The sequence below is a fragment of the Euprymna scolopes genome, chromosome 23, assembly GCF_053919585.1.
Source record: "Euprymna scolopes isolate OS-2025 chromosome 23, ASM5391958v1, whole genome shotgun sequence".
Taxonomy (NCBI): domain Eukaryota; kingdom Metazoa; phylum Mollusca; class Cephalopoda; order Sepiida; family Sepiolidae; genus Euprymna; species Euprymna scolopes.
The window spans coordinates 99,713,143-99,725,730 of NC_136504.1; the positions used below are offsets into that span (position 1 = coordinate 99,713,143).

At 30.6% G+C, this 12,588-nt stretch overlaps 1 protein-coding gene across 2 annotated transcripts in view; it reads left to right on the top strand.

The window, feature by feature from the left end:
- Positions 1 to 11,525, top strand: part of LOC145246061 (intermembrane lipid transfer protein VPS13A-like) — a 468,532-nt gene extending 457,007 nt beyond the window's left edge. For both annotated transcript variants that reach the window (XM_080107901.1, XM_080107902.1), the window contains 3 exons: positions 7,111 to 7,234; positions 8,420 to 8,497; positions 10,874 to 11,525. In XM_080107901.1, coding sequence (XP_079964027.1) covers positions 7,111 to 7,234; positions 8,420 to 8,497; positions 10,874 to 10,915 — 244 coding nt within the window. In that variant the 3' untranslated portion in view covers positions 10,916 to 11,525. The remainder of the gene's footprint in view (positions 1 to 7,110; positions 7,235 to 8,419; positions 8,498 to 10,873) is intronic.
- Positions 11,526 to 12,588: the final 1,063 nt, after the last annotated feature.

Genomic DNA, 12,588 nt, shown 5'->3' on the forward strand with positions numbered 1-12,588 from the left:
CTTGCCATAACACAAGAAAAATCTCTCTCATTGTTCTTCTTAGATAAAAATGGCTTCTTTGCACACTTTTTAGAAGAAAATCCCATTTCTTTCATTCGTCTAGATATTGTATATCTCGAAAGAATTTCCAGCCCCTGTTTTGAATTCTTTGCTATGGTCAACATGAGTTTTCTTTCAATCCTTCAAAACAGTTAATTTAAGCCTATGATCGTCCTTCAAAGTGAATGCTCTAGGGTGACCAGATCCAGATTTTCCTTTTACCAAGCATTCGACTTTGAACCTTTGACCAATTCGCTTCACTACAGAAAGAGATGTTTTCACTTTTTCTTTTCTTAAAATATCAAAAATCTGCTTGTAAGTCATTTTGGACTGCCTTAATCCTGTAATTCAGTTTTTTATATCCTCGCCAAGATGCGGTCTTACCATATTTAGGATTAATTTTTCCACTATGCTATAGTAATAATGATCTGCAAAATAGAAATTTTCAATTAAAATTATCAAAAATTCATGGAAAAATATTGAAAAATAGATTTCTTCCTTTCGGTCTTGGCCCATTTTTTTTTTTTTTTTTTTTTTTTTTGCTCATGAATGTATATTTTCTTTATCTATGTCCCTTAAAAAGATAATTTTTAATATTTTCTTTGTATGTGCTGAATAACAAAATTATTTCAAGTTAGATCTAATATTTGCTCATGACTTTTGCTCTGAGAACATGAGCCTACATTCTTTGTCCAAATAAATTCCCGTTTTGAAAAATTATATTTTTCTGAATGAAATTTAAATAAAAGAAATCTATAAATCCCATTTTTTTTTTTGGATGGGATCATTTTATATAATACTAGCGGTGGGTACCCGGCGTTGCCCGTGTGTTTGTAGGTATGTGTGTGTTATAAAAAATGTTAAAAGAAAAAACATGAAAGTTTTAGTAGGAAGATCGGATTGAACCCCGAAGCCTTGACGCGAAAATGGAAACGAAAGGGAAAAAATAGACAATCACCTAAGAATTGAGAAGCATGTTAAAAAGTCACAGAGGTTTGATTGACAGTTGGCCGCTTAATGAGACCATCGCAGGGTCGTTACGATGACATGTCATTTTTTTTTTTAATTACTGCGGGGTAGTCCTTTGGCGCTTGTTTACTTTGTTTCAATGCGGGTCAGTTTTGGCTTCCCGAAGATGATCGGGGGGGGGGGCAGCTCCCTATTTAAAGGGAATATTCCAATTGGACGTTCGCGGTGATTGCGCCACGAACGATGCCTAGCTGTATTTATCAAAAATATATAATAAACAAACTGTTTTAAAGCATATTTAGATTAAAAAAAGAAAATTTTTTTTTTTTAACTTGAAATACTTATTAATTTCATCAGAGAAAAAAGTTATTTGGTTTTGTTCATCTTTTTCTCACCAAAAAGAGAAAATAAACCAACAAAACTAAATAACTTTTCTCTGAGGGATTTTAAATCCAAAATTAATAAATATTTCAACTTAAAGAAAAAAACTAAAATTATACTTTTTGCATCTTAGCGTGTTTTAAAACAGTTTCTGTTCATTCATATATATATATCATAAAACTCAAATGACCTTGTAATGATTGATGTAACTCACTTTTCGGTTTACGACTTCCGGTTGCACATGCGTACATAAACTTAAACCCATAACAGCGTAAACAAATAAACACAAATCACTACTTTTTCAGAATTTGACCTGGGCACTGAAACATTAACGTTATTATTTAGAAGTTATTATTTAACATGGGAAGAGTGGGGATGTTTTGCAACTATTCTGTATTACAATTATACTGTCACAATTCTCTTACAAATAAATCAACTTTGACACGTTGACAACATATTGTTTTACTGTGTACGTTTTCAGCGTCCCAATTTTTTTTTTTTTTTTTGCATTTAAATTATCCAAATAAACAATTGTTAATACTTCGTTTTTTTTTGTTTTGTTTTTTTTTTTTTTTTACATCGTTGATTTCAGTATTACGTTTAATTTATTTTAACACAAAATCATTGACAACCATAAGAACATTTTACAACGTATTGTTTTACGGTGTATGTTTTCAGCGCCTCAATTTTTTTTTTTTTTTCGCGTTTAAATTAAGATATGTAAAAATTTGAATTTAACTTTAAGTATTATATCTCTTCAGTGCACATTTGCCTATAAGTATGGCAAACCACTTTTAATTCAATGGCTGTAAGTTTTTTTGTTTTTTTTTTCAAAAATAAACAATAATAAACAGAATGACTCGTAGAAATCTATCTATATTCTTTTTTCATTTTAATATACTTTCATAGAAATGTTTCTGTTATGTCACAAAAAACTATTTTCTTTATGTCACAGGTGTCACGCTCATGCATTAATTCCAAAGCCAACATAACATACTGACCCAACGGGTCATGGGTAATATATATATATATATATATATATATATACTATGTATAAATTTGTTCATATCTACAAAAAATATAATTTTCTGTAGTTATTTTTTTTTCTGCTCAAAAATAGATTGTATCAAGTGATATATTTTTAATCTTCCATCACGCGATTAAATGTAGATTTTACTTTTCACTTTTCTACTTTCCGTTTTCACTCCTATTCACTTTCACCTTATCAACTCCATGAATTCCACCTGAAGATGATTCGCAGTCAAATCGAAAGCACTTGTGATAACTATGGAACTTTCCTCCGTATTTTCATACGGAAAATGAAAAAAAAAAAAAAAAGAATCGCAAAGCAAAGTATTTAATGTTTGCTTGAATATATATATTTATATATAAACTAGCTGTACCCTGCCACGCGTTGCTGTGGCTCAAATTGGCGCAATGGAAAAAGTTCCAAAATGAGAAAAATCATGTTTCTTATAGGTTTAATTTTCCATTTTGCATGGGTACACAGTTTTTGTTGTTCCATTTTCTTAGCTGATATAGAGATTTTCCGGTTTGGTGACTCTTGAATACGTAATATAAATTGTCGATGTGAAAAAACAGTCAGTGTGTAACTGTAAGGCCCACAATTGTAAAGATTGTTCCCTGTGCTTTGTTGATGGTTATTGCAAATGACAATAAAATTGGAAAGTTCAATTTCTTAAAGTGTAATGATGTATCCGGTGGAATCATAGGAATGCATGGAATGGAGATATATTCATCTGTGAAAGGTCCTGTTAAGATTGTTGTTTCTATGATATTGTTTATATATTTTTTTTTTTTACTGCAAGCTATGTGCCATTGCAAAGGTTGGATTGGTTTATATTTCACAACATGATAATTAGTACACCAAATTTCTGTTGCAATACATGCGGTGGCATCCCTGGCAAATATAGCTGTTGGATAATTAATCACTTTATCTGCTTTCACAATAGTGTCGATGGATTTGTATTTGACTACCTCACTTGGAATTTTACATTGAATAATAGCGTTAAGTTCATGGGCATCTTTGTATTGACCTGCAAGAATAGCTCATTCACTCAGTCAAATGGAATTCTTATAATTTGAATATCTGCAAAAATCTTTAAACTAACTATTCTTTTGATGAAATAAAACTACAGAAGTTAAAAGTCAAAGAATTTTGCCCTTAACTCTGATCAGCTGGCACTTTTTCGTACCCAATTTCCCACAAGTGATGCAAAAATTTTTGTGCGGATCGAACCGTCTGCAACTGGATATGCATATTTTGAGTTAAGTTTAATGTCTTCACATGGAACAAAAAAAGTAGAGTATTTGAGGCAAGAATTTATTTCATCTGCTGGTGTTGATTGAAGAATAACAGGTAACATTTGTCTGAAATCTCCTGCAAGCAATATTACTGCATTCCCAAATGGTCTGACATTACGACACAAATCTTGCAAGGATCGACCAAGAGCCTCAAGTGATTTTTTGCGTACCATTGTGCATTCATCCTAAACAATAAGTTTGCATTTCTGCAATATTTTTCCCCATATTGGATGTTTTGGAGATGTCGAACATGAGATTTTTGAAAAATTGAATGTTTTAAAGTAGAATAAATAATTCTACTACTTGGCAGCAAGGTCGCAGGTATTCCTCATGCAGCAAGGGCTAAGGCTATGTCATTTTGTTACCAAATGGCTGCCAAAATCAATTTAATTAGAAAGGTTTTACCAGTTACTTCTGGTGCTGTTCAAAGTAGCAGTAATTTCCAAATAACTTCTATTCTCACAGTCAGTAAATTAGGTGACTAAAATAGGATTTATTCATGTTTTGACAATGCCTTATTCACTATAATTAATTTAGGAGACGAAAATAGGATGAGGGATTAGAGATGGACAGATAGAGAGGAAGATATATGGATAGAAAAGAGAAAGTGAGAGGAAAATAGAGAAAGAGAAGGAGATACAGAGATAAAGGGATTGATAGATAAACAGAGAGAGGGGGAGAGTTAGAAACAGAGGGATGAGACAGAGGAAAGGAGAGAGATAGAGGGTGTTAGAGAGAGAAAGGGGCTCAAAGAGAGATGGAGAGGGTGATATAGAGAGAAAGATAGATTGAGAGAGGGAAAGGGAGAGATGGATAGAGAGAGATATTGAGAGAGGGGGAGAGAAACAGAAGGTGAACTACACTTCACCGTTTGTTTCCTCGTTCAGTAGAGAAGAAATCTTTCGAGACTGAGGCAATTTTAATGTTTTGTTATTATCCAGAGTACTCCTTTTTTTTTTCCTCACATTAGAAACCGACCGGGTTATCTGTACTTTCACTTAACAAATTAATAAAAGAAAAACATATTGTAAAATTTGAATTTAACATGAAAATACTATTTTAAAAAATAGCACAATAACATAAGTGCATAAGTGCCACTTTAGGTACTCCTTGGGCGTTGAGTTCCATGGCGACCAGTATAATTATTTAATGGTCGCTTCCTTAGCCCCCTCCCTAGTCAAGGCTAATGCATGCACACGTAACATTTTTTTTATTTACTGACGTTGGCTTAGTAACTAAACGATTTATTGATAATTTCGTAACCCTTAAACGCATGCCGGAAGATTTAAATTGGTTCATTATTGTTGTAATGAAAAAAAAAAAAGTTTCATTCAACACAAAACCAAAAACACATATTAATGATAAAGGATTTATTATTCTATTCATTGAAATTTACTAATTTTTAAATAAAAAAGTAAAAAAAAAAAAAGTTAATAAAAAAAATAGTTGCTTATGTGCGCATAAAAACTTTTTTTTTAGATTAGGTCCACATTATAATCACCCCCCCCCCCAACCTTCTCATCTTAAGAACAGCTTCCGGAATAAACACCACTTTTGGAGGGGGGGGGGCTATTTGCAAAATTTAACTGATATTTGTTGTCAACATACCCACCAGAAAATACTATTAAAAAAAAAAAAAAGGAGGGGTTCAGTGCCCGTGGCAGAGAAATAGATTTATTTATCAATAAAAGTTGCGGAGAAGTAAATTTATTTATCAATAAAAGTCGTCATTTAAAAAAGAAAATTGTGAAGGTGGACCTAAATGTAAATATTTACCAAAACAATTATCCCGAAGCTTATTACAAAAACGTTTTGTTTTCGCACTATTCAACAATTTGTTTATCCGCGCATGTAAATTAAAAAATATTTGTAAAAGTGAGAAGTTATCAGTAAATTATTTAGTTTTTTTTTTTAATTTATTTATTTTTTTTTTTACATTAGGTCCACCTCCACAAATGTTAAGAACGGCTTTCAGAATAAACACCCTCAACCTCTCCATGTTAACAACAGATTTTGGAATAAACACCATTTGGGGGGGAGGGGATATTTTAAAAAAAAAGTCGATAAAAGTAGTCATTTAAAAAGAAATTTAAAATCAAATGTTTGTAAAAGTGAGAAATTATCAAATGTTTAGTAACATTTTTCGGTGCTAATGCAGAGAGTGATCCGCGCTATTTTTTAAATCGTATTTCCGCGTTTAATTAAAGTCTTATGTTTTTTTTTTATTCAATTGCAAGGTTAAAGTACAGAATAGGTACAAAACACCCTCCCCTCCCCATGATAAGAATAGCTTTTTAAATAATAAGGTTATTATTTCAGCATGGATCACTCTCTGCATGAGTACCCATTTTTCTTTAAATATTCATAAAAAGTAAAACTTTTTTCAAAATAAATAAATGTTTGTAAATGTGACAAATAATCGTTTAGTTACAGCAACGTCAGTAAATAAAATGTTACGTGTGGGGTGGGGTGGGGGACTAAGGGAGTGACTTATTTTTTCTGCTGGTCGCCATGGAACTCAACGCCCAAGGAGTACCAAAATGTAATTTTTTTGTCAAATAAATAAATTTCAAACAATTTTTGCAATAAATAATAGATAGCAACTTTGTTAATTCTACGACTCGCCCCAGCATATTATAAACACCCTAACTTCCCCATGTGAAAACGGCTTTCGGAATGAACACCCCCAGCCTCCCCATATTAAGAACGGCTTTAGAGGTTTATGGAAGGGCGTTTTTTTTTTGTTTTTTTTTAACATGGGGAGTCACCATAAATAAAACCGGGCAAGTCTCGCAGAAACGACTTCGAAAAATATTTATATTTTATTTAATATTTTAATAATTCGCGAGGTAAATTTATTTTAATGACATAAAAACATTCATCGACTCTAAAGATGGGTTGTCTGAAAATTTCAAATAAATTGGTAACATGGAAATATGGTTTTATTCACTTTTAACGAACCAAATTTACATCTTTATATATATATATATATAGATAAATCCAAGATGGCATAATAGTAAAATATAAAGGTAACTGCAGCTTCTCTTCCAAATTTTCGGATTCTCACCATGTTGTATCACATTTTAATTCCTTTTGGTGCATTGATTGTTGCTATTTCTTCTGATGAGTTAAGGGCATAGTAGATTCACTAATTGATATAATTATTAGTGATTGATTTTGTGCTACGAAACAGACAATGTCAAGAACTGTAAGGATCAATTGATTTAAAGGAATAAATTATAAGATGGTCAACATCATGTATTTTGGAATATAAATTTTTGTCATTTATTCTATATATTGCTCTGTAATCACATTGAGCTTCTTATATAAGGATTGATATATAATAATAAAAAATATATATATATATATATATACATAATTTTATTTCTATTTCAGACGATTGTTGTTTGCCAACCGGGGAGATATTTTTGGTCACTGGGATTGTGAATGGATGCATACTTACAGTGAACTTAGGGAGGCTCCCAAATCACATGTTAAGGGAATTGAAATCATTTTAAAGGTCTGTTTTATTTTTTATTTCAATGTTTGGGGAGGGGGGGGATTTTTAATAAGGAAAATTTTATTTTTACAATATTAATTATGAAAAATGTTACAAATTTTAATTTTAGATTTTACTTGAATAAAAGTATTTTTTTCTTAATTTGGGGAATTCATCTTAATTTTTAAATATATTTTTTAACTTTTTAATATTTAAAAAGATTTTATGTAGTTTAAAAATGCTTTTGTATATTAAAAAAAAAAAAAAAAAGTTTAAATATATTTTAAAAAATTTTATATATTTAAAATTTATTGTATTGTATTTTCATATATATATATATATATATAATCTTAAATTTTTATTTATATTTTATTTTTTAACTATATTCTTTTTACTAGCATTGCCCAGGCGTAAAATATGCTTAAATATGATATTTTGATTTCGTATTTATTATATAATAATTTTAAAAAGTTTGAAAAAAAAAATGATTTGTGCTTCACCACAGGGAATCGAAACCCAAATGCTTAGCTTATGATTTATTTTTGCCTTCTCCATTAATGACTGAGCTCTGAAGACATGCTTACTGCAAGGCTAAAAATGAAAACATAAACCAATAGCTATTATGTTATGCATATGTTATGTTATTCATAATGTCAGCGTTCAACCATCACCTGTCAAATTTCATTTTTTTTTTTTTTTTTTTTTTTTTCACACTTGTGCACAGATTTTCCCAGGCTAAAACTCAAATATAAAGTTTTGCATGGGTTCAAATACCTTGTATATGAAGTTTCATGTCTGTAGACCAAAAACTCCAGGAGGAGTTTGGTAGGCCAAATTTTTTAAACAAAAATATATACAGAGTTTTGTGCTTACTATAAACTTTTTACACAAATATTATGCAAGTATAAATCATGTAGAATATCTGAATGAATATAACTACACGTAATAGTTAACTAAAGATGATCATTCCATAAGAAAACTGAAAAAACTAGCAGGGGATTAATTAAAATGAATGTTTAAAAGAATATGCAAATTAGCTAAATCTGTTGCATATGAATGCAATTCCACAACCCATATATAACAAAGTTTTATTTTCTTTTTAAATAAATAGAAAAAAAGGGTTTTTAATATAAATATCAATACACAAAAAAAACTAGATTTATAGGAGTATGGATTTTATATATATATTTATTTATTTTTCTTCAGGAGAAAGAGAAGAAGAAATTCTTCAGTAGCAATCTGTTAAAGAAATTGGTTATGGTGCCAGATCCTAAAGTGAAGGAGGTAAGTAATCTGTTATTCATATCTCAAATGAATAAATTTAAGTTGGTCAGATTTACAATGTTATACCTAAATAGCAATTCATCTGAAATTGATATTTAATTCTGATTAGAAAATAGCAATTCTTCCCCCTTTGTCAGAAACATTGCTCATGGAATGTGAGGACTAAAAGATAAAATAAGGAAAGTGAGTTACGAGGTTCACTTTCTGTTTTTACATAGGAATTTTAATATCACAACATTTTCGATTGTTCCTTCACACAGTATTCTTTTGCGATCAACCTTGTGTACCATTTAGGCTTACCACCAATGGTGTGCTGCATTTGTGAAGAACTTTTGTTGTTGTAATGGTGATTCTATTTTCACCTTAAACTTAAGTTCTTCACATTTTGCTAACTTTGCTGGAAAAATGGTTGGATCATTCTAATGCTCCAGAAAGAATCTGACTTGTGATGTGATCCTTAACCTATATTAGTCAACTGTTATATAATGAATGGTTGTTGCACATCAGCTAGTGTAAATCTTAAGGGTTGAACTAAATGCATTTCAAAGTGACATGAAATTGGCGAAATAAACTTATTTTCACAAAAGATGACGTGTAGAGAAATCGTGTCAAATCGGATTAGGTTCAACAGATTGAAGTAGAATTAAAAAAGAAAAAAAGTGTTATCCGACATAGGGAAACAAAGGTTTGAGTTTAGTTTGCCTATAGGATATGTGCGAGGCAGATCGCTAATGTTTTAATAATGAAAGGAAAACTTTGATAATCGCCAAGAGCGTAATACCTTCCTCAAGATCTGTATTTGTATTCACCGATTTATCCTTGATAAATTAGCTAAATAGTGAAGAGAATACTTGTCTCTCTCTCTCTCTCTCTCTCTCATGTTGATTATTTCTCTCCAAAAATCAACATTAAAATCTCTCAGCCGTCTTTACTCTCCCTTGCCTGCCCATGTAAACAGAACATTTAAACACTCAAAATATTGCACAAATAATTTTCAGATGGACTACTGCTGACATATCTGGGGAGGTGCCGCTGAAAGCTAACTTTCTGACATTATCATAATCTAATAGAGGATGATTTCATCTATTCTCTACAATCAATTTGGAAGTTGTTTGATGGTGTTTCACTTCCTGGTTCCACCTTGAAAAAAAAAAAAAAAAAGCAGCAAGAACTTGTCTAGTTACCATAGCTACAAGGAACTTTTTTCTTAGCATCAAACAGAGCTTCTATAAACCGTTTCTTTCCAAGAAATAACCATCGATGGAACACATTGCCGTGGGACTGCTTCCCTGCAGATTTCAACATCATTTTCAAATCCTGTCTCAACAAACATTTGTCTTATAAATAACCAAACTTAGTTCATTACCTTGATCAATTTTAGTACTTGCATAGTTTTCATCTGTAGCCTGATAATTATTTTATCTCATTAACCCTTATCCTCGAGTTGTTCTTGGCCTTGATAAGTGGTATCCAATAGAGTACTTCATAACTTCTGATGTAGTGCTTACTAGAAGCGGTGACAAGGCAAATCAGTTCCTTCATTTTTATTGATCAATTGTTTTATTGTTCAATTAGTTTTTGTTGTTGATTTTTTTTTTTTTATGCTTGAAATTTTATTTTGATTTCAATAATTTTAGTTTTATACTTTCATAAAACTATTATATAAATTCAAATAAAAAAACTTATTTTTAAAGTTAAAAAAAAAAAAAAACTTGTTTTTATAAACATTTTTTTTAATAAAATTTCAAATAAAATGAAACCTTTTATTTTTTTTTAAATTTTGTTATTAAAAGTGCAAGTGATGACCAGTTGTTTTTATCTGTATAATTTAATTTTATATTTTTTAATAATGTTTTTTTCTTATATATTATCTATAATATAAATTTCACCTGTCTGTTTAAATGTATGTATGCCTAAGACTTTCGATAGAGGTGAAAGATTTTCACGAGATCAGTATCATTTTGGAGCTCAACCCTTTGGATGACAAACAAAAAATTGGCTAAAAACTATAATTTCATTCCCCCTCAACTGGGCACTTTTCTACAGGGAGGGGTGTCTTTTTTTCACAGATATTTTCAAAAGTCATCCCCTCTTTTCGACTGACTAGCCTTAACCATTTCCGGTTTGGTGATGGATGCAACGGCAAAGATGGCACGTTTTTTTTTGGGGGGGGGTCACGTTCTTCTCCTCCTTCGCGGTACGGATTCAAGCCTGCCTGCCTACAACCACATTTTTTTTTTTTTTTTTTTTTTTTTTTTGCTCAACACACACTTCCAAACATCCAGGCAACGCGAGGCACCCAGACTAGTAGCATATAAAATGTAATTGTGTCAGATTGTGAAAAAAGTAATACTTATTTATTTATTTGTTTTGCAGTGGATTCTCGCCAAGATCACTGAGGCGATGGCTCGATCGTGATGTCAGTGCATTAATGTGATGCCATTGCCTGCTTTTACTGCTACTACTACTGCTGGCAACTTTTGTACTACTATGACTACTACGACGACTACTACTACTACTATGGCTGTGGTCACAGTTGGGCACCACCAGATTCTAGAAAGCTGTTCTGCTAGGGCAAAGCAATAAATCTCACTGAAATATGCAAGAGAATACAGGCAAATAAGTTGAGATTGTTTTTTTTTTTTGTTTTCTATATAATTAAAAAATGTATCCTTTGCTCAACATTTTGCCTAACTCTAACCATTTTTTTTTTTTGTCTTTTTTTTTTTTTTAATCATCTCGCCATCATCTCTACACATCCTGCCGGAAAAAAAAAAGATTATGAAGTAACTGCTTAAAGTTATGGAGAATTTGTTCTCATAGATAATGTCCGCAATTTCATACTTACCTTTTTTGTGAACATGGTAACTGTCCCCGCCACCCTCTCAATGTATCTGGCTTTATTTGTGAAGAGAAAATTTTATGGTAAGCTTACCATAAGCATTTAACCTTTTGACCTAATAGTTATTAAAAAAAAAAAAAAAAAAAAAAAAAAAACTTGTACAATTTATCAGAAAGTAATTTTTTTTTAAAATAATTTAATTTCAATTTTTTTTCTTCCTGCATATGTCTAACAGTCAACATTGACTTTAACTGTTGCCCAAACTGTATATCATTTGGTGCTTGTACAGTATGGGATTAAAAAGAAAAATGCATTTTAGATGAAAACACGAGTTTGTATTACTGTACACATAGATTCGAAAAAGTTGTCAAAAAAACAAATAAATAACAAATAAATTTTATCAAAAGCAAGATAAGTTACTTTTCTACCAAACTGTATATATTTTTCGTGTTTTTATTCAATGTAACATGTTTATTCAGCTCAAAAAACAGTGTTTACCGATGTATTGGAAAATTCAAAATAGCGCCCGACTCTCTCTTTAACATGGTAAGTTTGGGAAAAGGTGTTCTAAATAATAAACTAGATAAAATACTGTTAGAAATTCGCTCAATATATGTTACCGTGACATAAGTTGATATATATTCGGTGTTTTTTTAATAGTATTTTGTCTAGTTTATTATTATAACACCTTTTCCCAAACTTACCATGTTAAAGAGAGAGTCGGGCGCCATTTTGAATTTTCCAATACATCGGTAAACACTGCATGTTTTTCGAGCTGAATAAACATGTTACATTGAATACAAACACAAAAAATGTATCCAGTTTGGTAGAAAAGTAACTTATCTTGCCTTTGATAACATTTATTTGTTATATATTTGTTTTTGGACAACTTTTTCGAATCTGTGTACAGTAATGCAAACCCGAAAACACTACTACGTGTCCTGTCAAAATTCGTAAAAATTTCAAAAATTACAAAAAATGATAGATTAGAAAAAATAATTAAGAGTAAAAATAAAATTTATCAAATTATATTTTTATCATAATGGTGATGGTGGAAGAGTTCTTAAAAGCTAGGGAAGGTAACTGCAATATATAGTTTTGACAAATTTGCCATTTCAAAATAGAAAATGGCAGACAGCTGATGTTTTTTTGTAAAAAAAAAAAAAAATAAATAAATAAATAAATAAATAAAATAATAATTCTAGCAATCTACTCAATCATTTTTCATAATATTTGGAATTTTTACTAA